At 45.1% G+C, this 21151-nt stretch overlaps 1 protein-coding gene across 1 annotated transcript in view; it reads right to left on the bottom strand.

Moving 5' to 3' along the window:
- The window catches only part of CACNA1I (calcium voltage-gated channel subunit alpha1 I), a 164080-nt gene that overhangs the window by 93440 nt on the left and 49489 nt on the right, over positions 1–21151 (bottom strand). The window contains exons 2-3 of the mRNA XM_074168446.1: positions 1663–1774; positions 543–676 (exon numbers count right to left, since the gene is read on the bottom strand). Of these exons, the coding sequence (XP_074024547.1) occupies positions 543–676; positions 1663–1774 (246 nt within the window). The remainder of the gene's footprint in view (positions 1–542; positions 677–1662; positions 1775–21151) is intronic.

Here is a 21151-nt window from a genome sequence, read left to right as displayed (position 1 = left end):
AAAGACAAAAAGCCCAGAATAACAAAAATGACATTCCTACCTTTGAAACGTGCTGGAAAGAGAGAAGCTAGTTTCATTCTGGTAAAGGTTACACCTCTTCCACTCAGACATTTTAAGAACAAAACAAAGTTTCTGGGCTAGCTCTTCAGCTGGTACAAATTAACACCCTCTGCTGAAGTTGTGTGAAATAGCTCCCCAGCAGATGTGCAGCCATCTAAGCTACCTCGTCTACTGTTTCTTCCATAGATTGCTAACCCGAGCACGTCCAATTCCAGCTCTCTAGATCTCTGGAGTAGCACCAGAGCGGAAACTTCCCCCTCAGTTTCACCATGGTAAATCAAGAGTAGTATCATTAGCTTTGTAAGGATTTACTCTCACCTCCCATCAGTATAAGAGGGGCTTAAGCCTGCTTGCTACGTTTAAGGAAAAACCTTTGTAGTTGCCATTAATCTTCATGCGCTCTTCAGATCTGGAGTGCTTTCCTGTTCCGTGCAAGCCTCTAACAAACACAGAACAAATAAAACCAGAAACTGTCAACCTACCCAGCCATAACGATGAAGAAATCCAGGCGGTTCCAGGTATCTCCAAGGTAACACTTCTTGCCAAATATCCCCAGGGCCACCATCTTTAAGACCATTTCCATGGCGAAGAAGATGAAGATGAAATCATCAAATACCTGCCAAACAGTAACCCAAGAGCACATTTGATAAGTGTTCTCAGCCTTGGATAAATACAAATTTCAGTACTTCTAAAAATGTGTTAGAGGCAGGGCTAGAACAGCGTCTTCCATGCAGCCCTGGCATCACAGCTCCCTGTTGCTCAAGGAAGCAAAAAGGGGCTTTTATGGTTTTTTCCCCTCCATGTGTGAGGTAATTGATGTAGACTTAGTGACTCCTTTCATGGACTTGAAAGGAGGTGTTGGCTCAGCACCAGCAGGTCCAAGCCTGGCCAGGGAAAGAAATACCATCCTTCCAAGGTCTCCCAGGAGGGATTCCTCATCACCCCACTACAAATAGCTCAGCTGAGGACAGCTGAGCAGCTTCATGCAGAGCTTGGGCAGCACATACCAATTACAGATGGAGGCTTCAGATACCTGAACGTTGCAGCCTCAGCAATACTATAGAAGTTTTCTGTCACCTTCTCTTTGGGAAGCAGCAAGCACAGCTAGTGCATTCATAGGCTGGGTGTACCCATGGCCCTTCTTGATGTGCCTTTTGTTTCTTCTCCTTTAGGCATCCTGAATGCCACAGCACCCGAGGACTCAGGAGTACCCTTGCTCCTCAACAGAGTAGCAAATGCATTGGGGGCTGCTATAGTCTCTTTCCTGGGTGCTATAACCTCAGTTATTTCTCCCTGGCTTACCTCTGAGCTATGTATCTTGTAGTTGTCTATGTCAGGAAACCCCTGCTTAAGCACAGGATCAGGAAGGTTAGCAACTGTTCTGCATTGCATGGTCACAAACAGACTTTATTCATTCTCTCTCTCTTGTGCCATCCCCCTCCTCAACACAAGCTCTTTCCATTTTACAAAGGATAGCTTACTGCCAGGGACATTCTTGCCAACCTGTCTGGGAAGGTGCTGCCCACTTGTTGAAGGGAAGTGTGTGTGAGAATTTGTGACTTGGGCTGAGACACCGTCACAACAAGAAGGAAGTCTGCTTACCTGCAAGATTTTACACCTGTCAGAAAGGCAGTCCATATCCTCACACGGCTGGTACATCCCCAGGGTAACGCAGTTTAACAAAATCACCATCATGCTGACACACTCAAACCAGGTGGAAAAGAGTCAAGGAAAGCTTCTGTAAAAGCATCATGGCTGAGATAAGCTTGGTCTAGGCTTAGGGTGACAAACCAGGAAGATTAAGGGAAATAACTGCTGATAGACTGATTTATTACGTTCTTATGTTTATCCCACTCAGTTCCTCCTTGATTAAGCCAAAACTCTTTTGAAAAGGGGAAACTAGAAGTAGCATAAAGGCCTAAGGAATTTATACAAATCAAATCATTACTATAGTTAAACACATGCTCACTCCTCTCCTGTTGGCCTGCTGAGTCCCTTCCCTCATTGGTTTACTGAATCTTCCGAATACGTGGAAGAGACTTTCCATAGTGGCCTATACTCAAATATAGCAGAGATCTCTGTGATCTAGGTATCTAAATCAAAATTGATAGATGGATCTCTATGTGAGCTTAATGACTATTGCCCTTCCAGGAAGGGGATACAACACAAGGCTAGAAATGTCCCCCTTCTGAGAGGAATTTGGAGATAGAGAGCTGCCATATTGGAACAGGTCAATAGTCCATCTAATCTGTTATTCTGCTTCCAGCAGTGACCCATGCTGGATAAAACTCCACAATGTGCCTAATTAAGTTATTCGGTAACCATGGGGGGAAATTGCGTTTCTGACCCCAGCTGGTGATCTATTTATGCCCTAAAGCGTGAGGATTGATAGCCCTTATAATTATTTTCTCAGCTACACTGGTGTCCCTGCAGATGCTTTGCTTATTCATTTGAATCCTTTGTTGACAATCTTACTAAAATATCTGCTTCAATAATAGTTGGCAGCCGTGAGCTACATTGGCTAATTATACTTTACATTAAAAATTGTTTCCTCCTATTTATTTTTAATTTGTTGCCTTTTAATTTCATCAAGTGCTGCTTCATTTATATATTACAGAAGAGAGTAAAAATGTTGTATTTGTGTGACCTTCTCTGTGCTCTCCACAACCTCTACCTGCCTCCTTTTCACCATCCCTCTCCTCCTGAAGACCTGATGCGCATTTATCCAAGCACTCATTTACAGTATTTTAGCTCTAAAAGCAGGCACATTTCTGTGATATCTTTCCAGCGTTTGCATTGCAAAGCAGTGATGTAGATCTAGTAAGAATGGACCTCCAACCTCTGGCAGAACCATCCTTCTTAAGTATTTTAACACACCTCACAAACATACCTGCTCAGTTTCCATTTTCAGACAATTCATTTTTTTTTTTAATTTAAAATAACAGAGCCAAGAAATTTAAAATATAACCCACAAAGTGCCTTGCAGAACTGAATTCAGAACAGTGGCCTGTATTTCTGGTCACTTCTGAAATACTCTCAACTTCTGTGGTTTGTTCTGAGCAACTCTTCCATGCTCATTCTCTGACAGTGATTCATGACTAACCTGCGCAATCTAATCTAGAAGATTATTAATTCTCTTCTCCCCAACCTGTTTTTTAGTGAGCTACCTTCAGTTGCAAAATCAGACAAGAGTAGGGCTTTACTGTGCCAACCATGCTATGAGGTGATTTCAAGAGTGCGTTATCACTATCCCTCACTAAGTTAATCCCCAGTGCCATACAAAGTAATGCACATGGAGCCCACCCTTGATGTAGGCTTCAAAACTGTAGGCCTTTTCTGAGAGGAATACACCAAAAGGGCATGAATAAAATGTTTGCCCTCAGAGGTCTGCACAACACAACTTCACATTTCCACCTCTCTCTCTCTTACACATTTCTTTAATGATCTGATCCAAAGCCCAGGAAAGCAATTGGAGAAGTTACCATTAGCTCCCACAGACTTTTCAGGTAAGACTGCAATTCTCTTCCAGACTTTTCAAAATCTGTTCAGCATCATCTTTCACAAAATTACGGAACCACAGAATGGTTGAGATTGAAATAGGCCTTTGGAAGTCATCTTGTCCAACCCCCCTGCTCAAAGTAGCATGAGCTGTAGCAGGTTGCTCAGGGTCACATCCAGCTGGGTTTTGACTGTCTCCAAGGATGGAGACAGCAGAAACTCTCTGGGCAACACGCTCCAGCATTTGACTATCTACACAGTGAAAAAGTGTTTTCTTACATTTAAATGGGATAGCCCCTGTTTTGGGCTGTGCCCATTGCCTCTCGTCCTGTCATTGGGCACCACTGTGCAGAGTCTGTCTCCTTTACTCGCCCCATCAGTTATACACATGGATAAGATCCTTCTGGGCCTTCTTGTCTCCAGGCTGAGCAGTCCCAGCACTCTCAGCCTCTCCATTTTGCAGCAGGTGCTTTGACAGCTACTGGAAAGGCAGTGACAGTGAATCCCTGACACAGGGATCGGTGCTGAATAACACTCTTCAAGGGGCCAAAAGAGTTTTGGTGTGGGCTGAGCCAATAGCTGCAAAAGTCCCTCTCCAGGCATAAGGCAGTCAGGAGAGGTACAGACACTGCTTAGAACAGCCCTGGATGAAATAAATACATAAAATCCTCATAAGGTTGAACAACGTCAACCTTGCACTGGGGTCAGGGCAACTGCCAGTACCAATGCAGGCCAATGCAGGCTGGGGGATGAAGGGATAGAGAGCAGACCTGTGGAGAAGGACTTGGAGGTACTGGCGGATGAGAAGCCATCAATGTGTGCTCACAACCCAGAAAGCCAACCATAACCTGGGCTGCATCAAAAGAAGCGTAGCTAGCAGGTCGAGAGTCCTCTGCTCTGCTATGGTGAGACCTCACCTGGAGTACTGCATCCAGCACTGGAGCCCTCAGCACAGGAAGAACATGAACCTGTTGGAGTTGGTTCAGCAGAAGGCCCTGAAGATGATCAGAGGGCTGGAGCACCTCTTCTATGAGGACAGGCTGAGAGAGTTGGGGTTATTCAGCCTGGAGAAGAGAAGGCTCCAGGAGACCTTATCGCAGCCTCTCAGTACTTAGAGGGCCTGTTGTGATAGGACAAGGGGTAATGGTTTTAAGCTAAGAAAGGGTAGATTTAGACTAGATATAAGGAAGAAGTTTTTTTACAATGAGAGTGGTGAAACACTGGAACAGGTTTCCCAGGAAGGTTGTCGATGCCCCATCCCTGGAAACATTCAAGGTCAGGTTGGACGGGGCTCTCAGCAACCTGATCTAATCAAAGATGTCCCTGCCCATTGCAGGGGGCCGGGGTTGGACTAGATAACCTTTAAAGGTCCTTTTCAACCCAAACTATTCCATGATTTTATGAAAATGAAAAGCAGAAATGGTTTTAAAAGCCAGGTTTTTTTCTTCAGCAAACATCCAGAAAACATGACATGAGAGACCCAGAGACACTCTCTGACTGTAGCCAAACTCAGAATTCAGGCAAAGGGGTTTGAAGAAGTCAGGGGTTTATTTCATACAGATCTACACTTTTGTGCACATGTTCCAGAAGCAGTAACATGTGGGTGGTCAAGGTGCTCCTGTGCTCCCTTTGCTCCTCTCGCTCCCCTTGCAGTGTCCCCCCACGGCCACACAGACCATGGCAGGGTGCCTTCAGGCAGCTGATCAGACCCCAAAGCACAAAACTTAGCCAGTTGCAGCAAGCACTCCCAAAAACGTTGTGATTTAGGCCAGATGCACAATGCCCTGATCTTCTTGCTCAAAAAGCTGTGGCCGGCTGCACTCGATTTCTCCTCCCCTGCTTTTTGGATACCAGCTCTCTGAAAGTTTGCCAGCGTTGTCCAGGCTTCCTGAGGACGCTGCTGAATTGCTAGCTGCTCCCAGGCTATTAAAGTGGCATTACGAAAAGCTTTCCTCCTGCCGCCCCATGGCTTTCCTTTCAGAGAAGGCAGGGACCCTGAAAAGGCACATCCAACCTGCAGCAGAGAGGAAGAAAGTGCGAGGAGAGAACTGGAGCTTCTTCTGCCCCGAGCCAGGAGGGGTTGCTTCCTGCTTGGGTCCGTGGAGGGGGTAATTAGAAGTACCTGCTGCCTTCAATGTGTCACCGCTGTCAACCATGGCGACTGCCTCCCATCACCACGGCAACAGCCTGCAGCCAGGTTTATCATCTTTCTTTTGGTGATGTCTCCCCCTCCCAGCATCCTTCACCCCCTCCTTTTCCCTGTGCTTGAGCCTGTAATTAGTTTCAGCTGCTGACAAAGCTGGTCTCCATGGTCTGCATCATTCAGTCAGAAGTTTCATTACTAATTAACTTTTTTCCAAGTTCAAATCTCCTAATTACAAGCAAACCCACACTTACGCTCTCCTCCCCTGTCCTGGCCCTTCCTCACCTCTGCTCTCCCTTCCCACGGTGCCACTCCCAACACCTTTCCCAGCAAGGTCTGGGACCGCCAACAGCTTTTGGAAACTAAAAGGAACACCAGGCATTTCTGACCAGGGTCAGCTCCTCTCTTTTGGCCACCACAAGATGCTTCAGAGAAAGGTACCAGAAAACACACAACAATCCACTATGTGATAAGCTTGCCCTTAAAGGCAGGTTTTTCCCTAACAGTGACAGTTCACAGTTGATTCAAGCCCTTAAGGATAAAGGCGTCATGGTGCTTATTTGAAAAAGGAAAAACAGCAGAGGAGAAAGGTTTCCCAACTCCTTTAACCATGGGCTATCCTCATTATCCATATAACTGTCTCCTCTTTGTGTAAGCCCTGTTAAGCTCTTGGCTTCAGCACAGTCTCGTGGCATTAAGAGCCATATCTAGGTTAATTATATTTTGCCTAAAACACATTTCCTTGTACTGGTTCTACAGTTGGTGCTTGCTTGTGGTAGCAACACTTTGTTTTGCTGATGCATCACCTCCTTGTCGCTCCACACTCCAAGGAGGGCCAATCCAGCTGCTGTCTGAAGGCAGCCACCACATATTCATTGGCCCTCCACCATGTCTTCCAACGGACAGGGAAATTCTGGGACAGGGAAAGACTCAAAGCAGCACCAGCACACACCAGGAGAGAACCATCATCTACCCCAAACCATCTGGGATGGAGTCAGTGCTGTAAGCCAGAAGTTACAGGCCAGTTAAGGAGATGTGCAGGTGTTTCTGAGAACTGGACATGTTGCCCTAGTCCTTGATAACATGACTATCCATAATGCAGATAATGTCAGAAATGGGTGATGGGACACAGGCAAAGCTTTTGGGCTCAACTCCTGAATTACAAATAGCAGAAGCAAGGTATGCTTTATTGGAGCTGTAAACCGCTTGCACCTGGAAAAATGGGTACCATTTAATGTTCTTGGGATTGGTCTCAATCTCTGCTGTTTATCACTGACAAAAAAAATATAACAGAGCAAAACAAAACAATACTTTGGGGTCCTTTCTCCTCTTCCTCCTCCATCATCAGCTGAACAGTAAGAGGACACTGGGCAAAGAGCTCCCCAGTGGCTGGGGCTCCTAACAGCACAGAAAATATGTAAGATTTACAAGTGTGAGAATCCCTCAGTCTTTCCTGTTGCTATCTCCAAACCACTCCCAGGGTATGCCTTCTACCAATTCAGGTCTTGAATATCTGTTTAACCTACAGTAGAAGTGCCTTGGCTACAAAGCACTTACAGCAAGGGCAAAAAGCCAACCCTGTGCATGGCTAGTCATGGCAGCACCTCTTCCTGCCCCAAAAGAGAGAAGAGCCTTCTGTGTCAGAGCCATTCAGTGTCTGAACTAGAAACATGGAGACCCATGCAATGCAACCCAAACACCAGTCACCCACCCACACAACTCCCTGTGGCCTCCTACCTCTGAGTAGGTGCCAGGTGGGCACAGCTGTGGGCACCCTGCAGGTGAGACATCACATTTGCATGATCACTCCTCTCTGCCTCCCCTTTGGGCTCCTCTCCACCTCCCTCTCATCCCACCATGCTTTCCACCAGCTAAATGACTGCACCCTGTGATTCCAGTTTGCAGTGACTGCATTTTCTTTCCCTCCTTTTGAAATATGCTAAGGACAGTGCTGCCGTTCCTCCCCTACTTTCCTCCCCTGCTTTGTGACCCTCCTGCAAGAAGCTGCTAGGATGCTGCAACTGCACTAAGACAGTTAATATTTCATTTATAATGTAAGCAGTGATTTGTGTTGCAAAGGTCAGAGAAACAAGTAGCTCCGGGGAAAGAAGTGCTTATTCTCTCTCCCTCATTGCTGTTGGCTTTTGCAGATGGCCTCACAGGTAAGTCTCATTTTTCCCCCCTCCACTTTTCTTATCACCACTCACTTTTTTTTTTTTTTTTCCCCTTCTCCTATGCTGATGCATAGGAGCTTCATGGTCTTTTTCTACAAAACAAGCTGACAGAAGCAACAGGGTTCTTCCTCTTCAGCCTCAATCTGCTAAGCTAATGCACTAGAAGTTGAATGTAACACCTGATGTTCACTACTCAAAGGAAAATACATCTCAGAATGTGTTTGTGTTCAAATAGATCAAAACAATCAAAACATTTCTCAGAACAAAAAGCTTTAAAAAAAATTCTGTTTGGAAAGGCTGAAACATTTCTTCTCTATCTTTTTAGTGCAAGGAAGTGTTTCAACATTACAGAAAAAAGGTTGTGGTTTTTTGACCTCAGAACTCTCTTTTTTTGAGTTCCGAGTCAATTGGAAATTAAATGCCAATACCCAGCATTGCAATGCTGAGATTTTTTAGTGGCCAAGCCATACAGGACAAGTTTTAAAGTCTTTTTACAAGCCCTCGAGGTCAACATGCTCTAGATCTTCCCATGTCATGTAATCTCTTGTACATATTTGCTGTCATCACATCATCATTTATACACTTCCCACAAAAGAGGAGCACCTGAACTTTAGACAGCTAACACATGCGACACTAACGTCTTCAAAACTTTCACAATATTGATGCCAAGGCAAGCTCTGCAGTACTGCCAAACATGGCAGGACTGTTACCTTGATTTGAGAGGCACTAGGGAAGACTTACACAACTTGTGATGGTGCTACTGGGAGGCAGGACAACAAACTACAGAAGAGGGAGGCAGCAGACAGATTTTAAATGCTTGGCAGTACTTCTGTGTTTCTGCCCTTTTGAAGGGACTTTCCATCAAGAACATATTTATTAGAAAAGACGATGACTCAGTTGTAACCATATTAAATCAGGTAAACACCAACAAAAAGCACCATAGATCAGCTTTTCTGATCAGTCTTACTTCCCAGGACCGCTCAGAAAGAGGGTCTTGTACTAGGCCACACAGGCTATTGGGTGCATAGCTCAAATTCAGATTTTGCTTAGAGACTAATGAGAAATCAGTTTTATCTCATACACCATATCATATCTCCCTGCAGAGTTAGACAAGAACTGAAAACTGCTTTTGGAAAGTTGGGGGTTTTGGGGGTTTATTTGTTGGTTGATTGGCTTTTTTTCATTGTAGAAACAAAATGAAGCAAATCTCTCATTTCTCAAAACTCCTTCCATGATGATTTATTCAGACCTGCTCAGTGCGTCCATTAAACTCTTAAGTCCAACAAAACCAAAACTAATAGAAAGAAATTTAACCTCTAGCAGGAAAAACATACAATAGAGATTAAGAGGCTGAGAAGGAATCTGAAGAGCAAATAGACAGAGGTATTAACGCAATGAGGCAAACCTTCAGATATTCCAGAAACAGGAAGCCAATGAGAGTGCTCTGACCTAGTGCAGGGCCTCCACAGGCCACAGAGGGTCCCTAATCAAATGGGAGGCTGCAGAGAGAAAGCAAGGCTTCTTTATGATGCTCTTCACAATGTTGACCATGGAAGAGCCTGTCAGTCCCTAAGCCAGAGCGAGTTATGCCAAGAATTCTGGCTGGCTGTCACACCACCTGGATGGATATACATTGGTCTTCTAAGGCAACCTGGTGTTTTCTTTAGAAAAGGTGTGCAGATCCCACTGCTAATTATTCAAATATCTCACAAATACCATGCATCTTCATCAATGCTGCTACACAGCCCTTCTGTTAATGATTATTACCTCCTGCCTGTAGCAGCTGGGCCCCAGAGCTTCTCTACTGATAATGACCCACCTCCAAATTGCATCTAGCTTTCAGGGTGCAACAGAGCATCTGTTCAACAGTGTGTAACATTCCTACAAAGCTGTTTACTATAGGAAGCATGAAAAAAATATAGTATCTAGAAAAAAAAAACCAACACGAGAATCTTTTTTTAGGTCAGAAGAAAGTAATTACCCAAATTTAAACTTGAGCAGGGTATTAGACGTAACGACTGTTCCTGGAGAAAGAGCTTTTTAATATCCTCAGATGGCTGGGACTGCGGCTGCATGTCTTACTTGCCAGCAAAGCAATAGTCCACCATGCTGTGGGATCAGTTCAGGACTGACTTGAGGAATCGCACCTCCTGCTGACTCCCAAATGGTGCCTCCTGCAGCATTCTGGCTCTGCCTTGGAGATCGCCATCCAAAACCTGACCTGGCTTCACATTAGGGGCTTCAACAAGGTCACAGCATGAGGCAATAGGACTGCAGCTTGGAACATTACTATGCTATAAGACAGTTGAAAATTTTGCTCTAAAAACTCCTAGTCAAAGTGGCATCTGCGTCCTGCTGCAGGTGGAGCTGTAAGGGTAACAGACATCAGGGAAGGACCACCAGAGGAAATCCCCTGAACAACAAAACTGGGATCCAAACTGTAAAGCTCTTACAGCTTATTGAGATTTCACTTTGTGGAGGCAATTTCCTACTGACATCAGTGGCAAAATAAGGATCTTAGAAGAGTTAGTCTTTGTTTTTGCACTCAGTTGGACCTCTGCTCTAGAGAGGAACCTAAACCTTGGCAAGCCAAGGCAGGAAGGTATTTGCAGCCCAGGAGTAATTTGAACTAGTGATGTGCTCCAGAGTAACAAAATCTGATTTTGAACTGAGCAGCTGAATGCCCTGATACAGGGCTCCCATCATGCATGACCCCAGGAAGCAAGACGACCAGGCAGAGGGATTGGTGGAGTCACCATTCTCAAACCAGAACATGACCCACAATGGGTTTTTCTTGTTGGCTTTTTATCTGATTTAATCTGGATGCGGTCAAACTTACTTGGTGGAAATTTCCTTACAAAGTGTTTGTTTCCTTACAAAGAGTCAAAAGCAAAGGAAGGTTTGGTTGACTCCTTCCATTTCCAGCACAACTTTCACCTTCCCAGTAAAGGGATGTCTTATCTTCCTTTCTGGTGCTTTATAGGTTTGTCTTCTTATTGTTGGTTTTAGGCTCAGCGAGCCTTGGGAAATGATCTGTGGGGCACAAAGCAGATATTTCAATGAATCTCCAGAAATGGGTGCTGCTATGCAGCTGCCTGTCACTGCTCAGGCTTGGAGGGCTGGGGGGACACCTCCCCAGAATTATAGTACAGACATGTGGAGGACAGACAGACACGGGTTCTGGGTGTTGCTTTTGAGGGTTGTTTTTTTCCCCTACTACTATTACAGCAAATACAAAGGGATGGTGAAAACATCTGTCTTTAAATAAAAAGCTGTTGCCTTGGAGAGGAAAAGACGTAGAAGGAACCTTACCAGCACTGAAGACCTAAAACCCACCAAACTCACCGTCTTCCTGTTCCTGATCCTTTTCTTGCACTGGTCTCTGTTCATCACTGTTATCTTTCTAGTCCATCCTAGTTTTCAGATGCACTGATGACTTTTTCCACTCTTTGCAACTTCCCACCTATCTCCAGCAAAGGTCACACGAGTGCAGGCTGAGCTCACAGGGACGCACAACTCAAATATGTCTGAAGAGAGTTCAAGGCACCTTTGATAAAAGGCCATCTCACCTTGCAGGAACACAGAGATGGCAATGAAAGCACAAAGGATGGATTATGAACCTTCTCACAGTCTAAAAGGAGTGCGTGTCCTTCTGTGCAGGGGCTCTGCTCCCTGCAGATGCCAGGGCAGTATCCCGTACTCCAGCACATCACTTGGTGAAGGATGTGGAAAGTGAGCACCTTGCTCCTCCAGACAGCCGGTTTCCAAGGCTAACTGATCTGAGAGTGTACTCAGACTCCTGTAGCAGTTCTGAATTAGAGAGGCAAAAAGACAGGATAAAGCCACTTTGCCTTTCTCCCTTCTCCCAGCTAGGTGATGCTTTGAGTGGATACAACATCACTGAATCACGTGCTTGGTGCTTAGCTTAGCAGGCCTTTCTGACAAGTGCTTCAGTACAGAAAAGAAAGTCATGCGGCGATGAAGCTTTGCAGCAAAGTAAATAAAGATTAATTCAGAAGTGTAGGGAGTGCTCAGTAAGGTCACTCAGAAGAAATTGCATCCAGTCTAAGCAAAATGCAGAGCAATAACAAAACGAGCTGGGAATGAGCTCCCGTTGTTTGTTATTATTCATTATATCATTATTCATTATATCATTATTTTCAGAGTTTCAAGATGCCACCACCCCCTATTTTGAATGCACATTTTTTGCCTCACTGTTTCTGATTTTTTTGAAGGCTTGTAGACGGATGCATCCCAGGCCCTTTTGCCCTCGTTCCCAGTGGGGATGCTGGAAGAACTGGCACTGATGGCCTGCAGGACACATGCCTGGAGGAAGGACTGATTGCAAATGACTGAGCCAATCTGTCTCAGCAGATAACTGCAGGCTAGGATCTCCAGCCAGCACACAGGCTTGCAGCAGCTGCTGGAACCTCATCGAGGACAAAAACAGGCTATGGATGGCCTCCTGAAAAGGAAACTCCTGACATGTACGTGTGACAGAGGTACCTGTGAGGGGTGGGAGAGTTGCTTATTATTTAAGCTTCTCATATGAGGAACAGAAAAGGAACCTGTGGTGCATGAGCAGAAGTGCCAGTACTCTCTTTCTCTTCCTTCCTTACTCTTACATCCTGCAACAAAGAGCACTCAGTAAAAATGAGATTATTTAAACCATCTTGTGCTTCCTTCAAAACTCTACGTAAACTTTCACTAATTTCCACAACTACCTCTTAAGGTACATCAATACTTCCCCTTTGTTACTGATAGGAAAGCAAGCAGGAGAGGAGCAGGTTTTTCCGAAGTGGCCCCTGATTTGGGTTCTCCAATGCACGAGCTTCTTAGAGCCTCATTTTCAGGACTGTGTAATACTTGTCATTTCTAACACAGCCAACAAGAATTGTGAAGCTCCAAGCCTCCAAGCATCTGGCTCCCACCACCTCAAGTCGGACAGCCAAAGATCAGAGTCCCCTTTAGAAAAAAAAAATTACCCAGAGATCAGGCAGTAAGTCACTGCCTAGCACTGCATTAAAATTCAGGTGTTCCTCACATCCAGTACATATTCACTAAACCCCTCAGCTTTCTGGCTAGCTGACAGATTGCACCATGCCAGGGAAAGGAGCCAACATGACTCATGCTCAATCACCGTGATGCCGACAGTATTGAGTGCTGTTTTAGGGGGGTTAAATGCTGTGAATGTGCTAAGCATTATCAATATTAAAATATTATTAGTATTATTTATGAGGTATCTCCACGTGTCCTAGATGACACGAGCCGAGATCAAATTCAAATTATGCAAAATGTTACATAAACATGCGGTAAAACATGCTGCCTGCTCCAAAGAGTTTTTAATCTAACCGAACAGGACAGGCTAACGATGCATTACGATCTCTGCTTTGCACACAAGAAGCCAGAGCACAGAGAAATGAGTGGATTTACCCAAGGGCAGACAGGACACACAGGGCACAGCTGGGAACTGATCAAGAGTCTCCCAATTTGTTCTCCAGCGTCTTTGACCTAAGATTGTTCTCCACCCTCAACTACAACTGCGCTTGATGAGGACAGTGCCCACAGGGAGAATGGTTCTCCCATAAATCTTTCCTGAGAAAATGGAAAAAATGTCTCCAAGTTCCACTTTACAGAGGCAAGTAACGTACTGCATATAGATTACCATAAACATAAGGCTTCCCGCACCCATTCCGAGAGGTCTCCAGGTATTCAGGTGCACAGTGCACAGACAAGCTGGAGCAGAAGACCTATGCTCCCTACCTCCATCTTCCACGGATACCTTCATTGGGATCTCAAGATAAAATTGTCCATAGTTATGATAGTTTAACATTAAGTCCAGTCTAATATGCATGTACCTGACAAAGAATTAGCTACCTTCCAAAGGCACCCCAGGTTCCTTTGATAAAAGCATGCTATGTAAGCGCAAGTTATCAACACGTTTGACTGCAGAACAACCAGCTCCAAAAAAAGGTGGTTTCTACACAGCAAGTCGCTAATAGCACAGGCTAACTGAAGTCTCCATCATCAGTACAGCATAGTTCGTCTACCTCTTTGATGTCTTTCTGCCTGTTGTATTCATCACCTCTCTTCAGATTTAGGACTAGAAGTACATTGCTATTACTGCATTCATATTCCTGTGACCTATTTGCTTTCATATAGATTCAACTTCACACTCTATTTATTCTGGAGTTTTTGACAGTCTCTGGAAATATACGCTTCTTCCTCTTATTTACAGCCTAACTTATTTTTCACTGTACAGTTTCCAGTCAGAAACTACAGACGTGCATTAATCTCATTTCATTTTGGACATACCAGTTACAGCCCAGCTCATCACCCCATCTTTTCCAGCCATGCCAAATATTGCCCTTTCTCTTTTCAGTCTTTCTTATGAGCCTATTGGTTTTGTTTTGTCTTAATTTTTAACAACCATCCCCAACTCTGTGTGACTCTGCAGGAGCTGCTCCTTTATTAGATTACTCTTCACTGTCTCACAGCCATCCATTTTCCATCACGTTAATTACTGAGCACCAAAGGACCACTTGCATTTCCATTGCCCCACGCAGGTTTCATTGCTTTCTCCACTAGTAGGCTACCCTCAGGTTACTCCCCCCCTTTCCACAGTACATATGCTGTTTAAATACTGCCCACTTAACTACCTCATTTCCAGCAGCCTACTTCCCTTTTGCTTACAGCAATGAAGTGACTTTACCATAAAGATGGAATAAAGATGATTGTTTTGCTGGGACATAGCTAGTACAAAGTGTTGGTGAGCAGACTACAAAACCCAGCCATCTTCCCCTGCCCCAGAGGACAGGGCTCAGGTGGGGGTCACAGCAGCCTGCAAAGGTCCACCATAGGGAAGGCTGCATCGTGATACAGACATTTCACCTCTGAAACCCCCTGGATCAGTTGATCACCAAGCCAAAGAGAGACACCAAGTTATTGATAACCTGCCCAAGCTCAGCAAGATGAGACATTGGCAACAGTGCATACCAGTGTCCAGGTACATGTGATAAATTCATTATTCACAGATTAGGACAGCTGCTTCATGCCTAGTGCAGCCCTGCCAAGGGCCCATCAGGAACAGTAGCTTCATATGCTGTTCTCCGAGATAACATACCAGCTACTACTAGACCCAGGATACCTGCAGTTGGCAGATCCATCACCTTCTGCAGATTTATTCTAGTACCCCTTTACATGCAGTACGTTCCTTTCCAAATAGATCTAGCAGTAACTTAACAAAGCTCACATCTTCTCTACACAATATTTTCTTTCATCTGAGACTGATTCTTCCTGGCTGGATACAATCAGATGTGGAGCCAGCAGCATACTAGAAAAGACTACCATAAAAGCTTTAGCTTTAGGCTTTCTTGCTAATAATCTACCCTTATATTTCAAGACTTCTTTCCTACAGATTCTTATATCACTGATACAAAAATGTACCATGACCACAGGCTCCTTCAGAGCTGTCTCTAATGTACTCACATACTTTGTGGGATTTGACACCCTTGTATCCAGTAGGCAAATTATCTTACAGGTCTCATGGCCGTCACACATTCAGCTGTCTGCATGGCAGACAACAGAATTATCTCCTCTCCCCATAACCTGTATGCACATCACATCTACTCAGTTTATACAGGCAATGTAGTAACTATCAAGTCCAAACCAGAAGCTATCTGTGCTCCTGCACAAGCTGATGTCTCTCAAACACAGAATGCCACCTGGCTGGGAAAGCGTCACAGATGCAAATTGACAGTACCAAGCATGTCTTCATCATCACTATCAGCAAAGTGCTACTGAGCTTGAGAAGAGCTCTGGAGAAGTTGGGAGTTGGAGGGAAAGAGTCCCTTCTTCTAGTTCCATGTCTAATACTCTGTTGACCACATATATGTGCTTCTCCAAGCACAAGTAGACCACAGCCCTTAGCCCGTCCCACTTCATCTTACCTGCGGCACCTCAACGATGACAGCACTTGACAAGAAACATGAGAAAAATGAAGAAAAGAACAGTTTTCCTAGAGAGTCAGAAGGCAGAGAGGCCTGATGGGTGAGAAGTCATTGCTGTGATCCGTGCCTTGAGTATCCACCCATTTTGCAGCCAGGATGCACATTGCTTTACATATCCATTCCCATGGGACATAGTGCTATGCAAGAAGGATGTCTATTTAGTCAGGTAAGGGACCAAAAGTTTTCCCTCAGGTAGCTGCAGTCACTGTTTATCAGGGAGAAAAAGAAGGGACAGTCCTGCTGTAACACCTCTTCAGAAGAGGAGAAAACCCCTCTTCACCGTTGGTTTTCTGGAAAAGAAGGTGCCATACCTGCTCCTACAGCAGGAGGCAACTACACCTCCACAGCATGTAAAGCACAGCCTCCTCTTAGGCACGCTTTGAGCACCCACTCAGCTTCACCACATTTAAAGAGCTTTCACATTATTTATGACAGCAAGCGGAAGGAAAAGAAAAACCAGAGCTTAGGTCAGGGTAGTAAAGACAGACTTGGCATGCTTGGAGGAACCAGCCACTGAGGACCCACAGTAAATCTCGAAAAAATGAGCACAAAAGAGCTCCCATAGCTTTCCCGGAAAGAACAGCCTGTCCCTAAATCCAGCTCTGCTCCCAGCCCCTCCGCCATCAGGGAGGATGACAAATCACCAGCCAACAGCCAGGTGGCAGAGGTCCTGTGGCCCCATGGGGCGAGGGACCCTTGCCAGGCAGTGGCTGGGGGCCAGGGGACCTGCTGTGTGCCAGGTCTGGAGTCAGCCACATGCTCAAACCCCTGCATGCTGCGCTGAGCTGATAAGGCAATTTTTTCCCCTCCCTCTCCCTCGCTCTGCACCCTTCCCACCCACCTGCCAGTAAGACTGGGGGAGAGGGTACAGAAGAAAATCACAACTTTGCACCAATATTTTGCGCATGGTGACCCCTATTATAATTTTTTTTGTTTAAGTCCAGCTTCATTTCTCCAGGGTAATTAGTTCTAGCAACCCTTCAAATATACTTTTCAGCCTCACAGAGCCATAAGTTTCTAAGTGACAATCATCACACCAGGCTACAGTCATGTACAAAGCTCTTTGCTGGTCCTGTCTCTTTCTCCATGCTTTAAGACCATTTCCGTGAAGCCTACACACATACACAGGCCTGATCCTTTCCTCCCCCATTAGCAGTCACACTTCTCTCTCACACTCCTCCGTTCAGCTTCCTGGATGCTGCCTTACAGGGTTTTGTTTGAAGGTGTATGAAAAAAGAAATGATAGACTTACGTTGGCCCTGTTACAGGCTGCTGCATGACAGCTTTTCGAAGGAAGTATGCCTGTGCGTGTCTAATATATACAAGGATATAGGCCACGAACCTAGAACAATCATCAGGCGATAGAGGTCTTTCATTGGGAAGGCACATACACTACACAAACTGTCAAAAGATGTGAATGTTTTATTTATTCACCTAGCATACCCAGGTTTTTTGATGAAACATTTGATGTACATGTTATTTTTAAGTGGTCAAAGTCCTCTATTTCAAGCCAGTCATTCCTATTTGGAAACTTAATCTCTCTTGAGAAGGCCTTTTCTTCACATGTTTGAGAATTCCCCTACTTTTTCCAATTAACCCTAATTTAAAAGAAGCAGAGCAATAAAAAAAGAGATCATTATTCCCTATCCTCATTGCACTGAAACCCAGCGCTCTGCAGAAGGAACTGCTGTGATCCTTTTGGACCTCACTGGTGGTAGTTATGGGGTAGGTGCTAAACAAACCCACTGACATCAACAAACCCCCACAGGCTGCACAGAAGAGGTCCCGAGTAAAGCAGCCACCTCTCAGGCCACAGCACAGAGAAAGTGAACTTGTTCAAACACAGAGAAGACCTTGACAATACAAGATAGGGCTAGACAACCATTTCCAGCTCCCCATTCCAGACCCCATCAAATCTTGGCCACCACACCTCTAATCTCAATAGCACATAAATTTGGGGATTGCACATTTAATTTGTTGCATAATACAAAGAGGGAGCAGTGTGAACATGCATGTATATGTTTGTCTGCTTGTTTGGGGGAAGAGCACAACTAAGTTATTCCCTTTTCGCTCAGTCACTGTGACCACTCCAAGTCAGTTTTTTGCTTCTTGTTTCTCATCCCAGAGCACTGTCCCCACAGACAGGCTGGTGAGACACAGCACGAGACTGGGATAAAGCAATCTGGGCAGAGGAGAGCAGGAATACATGAAACTCATGTCATTCCCAGGGAAACAGCTAGTTTTGTATGCCATCCAAGGCGAATCACCCTTTCATAGCAAGGAGCCTCCCACTTTCTAGTAGTGCTTCTGCTTCTCTTCTAGTTATGAAATGGCCCAAAACAGTGAAGCTAAAGAAGCAGTTTAGTGTTAGAGAAGCTAGCATAGGTCATCTTTTAGAAACAGAGGTGGTTCTTCCCAGCCCCAGTAGAGTGAGGCTGATGGCAAATTACACACCTGACCCTGGCAGGGACAGAAAAACAACTGCAGGAAAACAATACGAATTCCCCAAGCCCTTCATAATGCAGCTGCTTTCTAATGTGCTTTAGAGCATGTGGTGGTATGATGGAAAGGTTTTATTAACACAGAACCTGCATAACTCAATTGTAAGTTTTAATCCATTCCAAATTATGTCAATAAAGCCTGCCTGCCTAATCCCCATTCTACAGCTGGAATAGCAGAGGATGGTGGCTCAGCTTGAGGAAATATCAACTGGGACAACTCCACTGCTTACCACTTCTTTCAGGCTTTCCAAAAGGCTCATATTTGTAACTGGGCAGGAATAGCCCATAACTCCACTTATTTACCTATCTCAATGCAAACTACTGGAACACAGGGGCAGACACATCCTTCTCAGCTCTTCTTGCAGGGGCGGGAACCTCCAGCAGAGGGATAGGGCAGAGAACAGAAGATGGCAACTGCTTCAAGTCTTGCCACTGTAACCCAACACTACACATGGGACAAGACCACACAGCTGCAGTCAAAAGCAGAGCTCAAATTTGTTATGGTTGATTTATTACACCACTTGCACATACATAATAGTGTTTTCTGCAAGGCAGAGATAGCATTGGACATCCTTGACCTGGTTTTGAGACACACACTGAAAACCGCACAAAAACACCCCACAACCCTGCCTTGTAGCAGGTCTGGGATAAAGATCTCACACCCACAGGAGCTGGGCTCCTTAGTAATATTTTAATGGAAGTAGAGAAACACCCAGCACATTATCTGATAGGGAAGCCAGCTGGTAAGCCTGAAAGACCTTTCTCAACTCTAACATGGAAGATAGCAAGACACAGGGGGTTTATCAGTTACCACAGAAAAAGCTGGATGGATGTGGTGCTTGTGACAGCACAATGAAGAGAGAAGCTAAAATTCAGGGCAGGGCTTGCAAGACCAAATTCAATCACTCCACTCTGCCACTTCTGATTTCAGATTAAAACTTCCACCTCTTTCTATCACAGCACCTCCAGCTTGCCCAGCCCTACACACAGGCTGGTGAAATGCATAGTTGTGATTATAGGTTCAAGCCTAGGAAAAAGCTCTCTGTGCTACCAGGCTCCTTTTGTTGGTGTCCTGTGGACAGGATCTCTGTTCAGACATTTCTGCTCTCTTGCTTTGCCATGGGGTTACTCTGTTTCTAGACTACACAATTATATTATGAAGGGTCATTTATGAAGGTTTTCAGCAGCATTATCATTTATTTGAAGATTATCAAATCTAGATAAAAAACCAAACCCACAGATGCCTATCATGTTGCTGGATGTGTAGGGAGGGAGGAATTGTTTGTTTTTCACTGACCCTTTAAAACAAATGTTTTCCCGTCTGGATTAGAAAACATGCCGAGTCTGAGTAAAATTTAACGCAAATCTCCTTTCTGTTTTCTGTTGCTCTTCAAACAGGGAATTTCAGAGACTGCTTCAGTGATGAGAAAAAAATGGATTTGGTTTATTTCAGGAGCGGAGGCTGTGCCTTGGTTCTCTCTGATATATGAAACATCCCTTGATTGTGCAAATGCATCCTGATGGTGTCTTTGTGTTCCTGTCACTCCTGATTTATGGGGGCCTTTTCTCCACTCTGAAGAAGAATTTGCATTTCAATTTCCATTACTTGTACCTCTCCCCAGAGCGCTCCAGCCCTGGAAGGGAGCTCATGCTCTGCTTCCACCCACAACTGCCCCACATTGCATTGGCATTGGGGAGGACAGGGGAGTAGGGGTTGTACAGGCACTACTCTATGGGAACAAGCTCACACTGCTGAGATCTCTGGCAAGATATTTCTTTGCTTATGCCCAACGTGGACTGCAGTCCTGTTTCTCACCCCTTTCTCCATGCAGTGGTGGAGGGGGAAGGCAGCAGCCTCCTGTCCTGCCTGGTCCCACAATTTCTTGCCCATTCTCTGAGAAACAGCAGCCAACAAAAGAGCAAGAAGGACTTGGATATAATCAGGCTTCTCCCTGCAGGTAACTCAGCTCCCTGCCTTCTCCATTCTTGCCAGGGGTGGCAGGACAATGAGCAGGAAGCCCTCCTTTGGGGACCCAGCCCTGTCTTGTTTCCTGGGGGGTTGTCCCTGTTCTGACATGAGCTTGCAAGCAGACTCCTATCCAAAATCAACCAAGCACAGAACAAGTTCTGGACAGGTGGGTTGAACAGGGGTCTGAAAGGTGCTCTCCTTCCTAGATTTCATCCTTACATCTCCTGCAAACCCCAGTAGTCACAAGTTCCTGTGTCAGCCCAGGTTCTGCACTCCTGGCCACGCACTGCCTCTTCTTGTTTGCACAGCCTGGATGAGCTGTCACAGGCAGCCTGAGCACACTATAAGCCCTCTGAGCCTGCATGAGGGGTGGGCTTCGACTCGACGTGTGGGAAACCACGTGGGCTGCATTGCAGACCCCCACTGTCCACCTCATAGCTAAACTTGTGCTTTGGTGGATGTAGTTCATGGATACCGATGAAACATTACAAGCCTTGAAAGAAAAAAAAAAAAAAAGAGAAAGATAGCTTCAGAAACGGAGGAGGAGTTGCCAGGACACATCAAGCTTTAAAGATGTGAGTCGCAGAAATGCATTAAGGCTCATTCTTCAGACCTGTCAGCCCCACAGCCATTATCAAAACTAGACTCTGTTAAAAAAAAGAGAAACAAACTGAACCTTATTGAGTGTTTATTTGGACATTAAGGCCATGGATTCCTAATATGCTGTTGGAAGTCAAATGTCGTACCATGTGCCATAAGCCTGCGTCTTCTTCATTTGCAATGGCCCAAACCAATAT

Source organism: Numenius arquata, chromosome 2 (assembly GCF_964106895.1).
Source record: "Numenius arquata chromosome 2, bNumArq3.hap1.1, whole genome shotgun sequence".
In the NCBI taxonomy this organism is placed as follows: Eukaryota; Metazoa; Chordata; class Aves; order Charadriiformes; family Scolopacidae; genus Numenius; species Numenius arquata.
The sequence above is the reverse complement of the archived record's forward strand: the minus strand, read 5'-3'. Positions and strand labels throughout refer to the sequence as shown.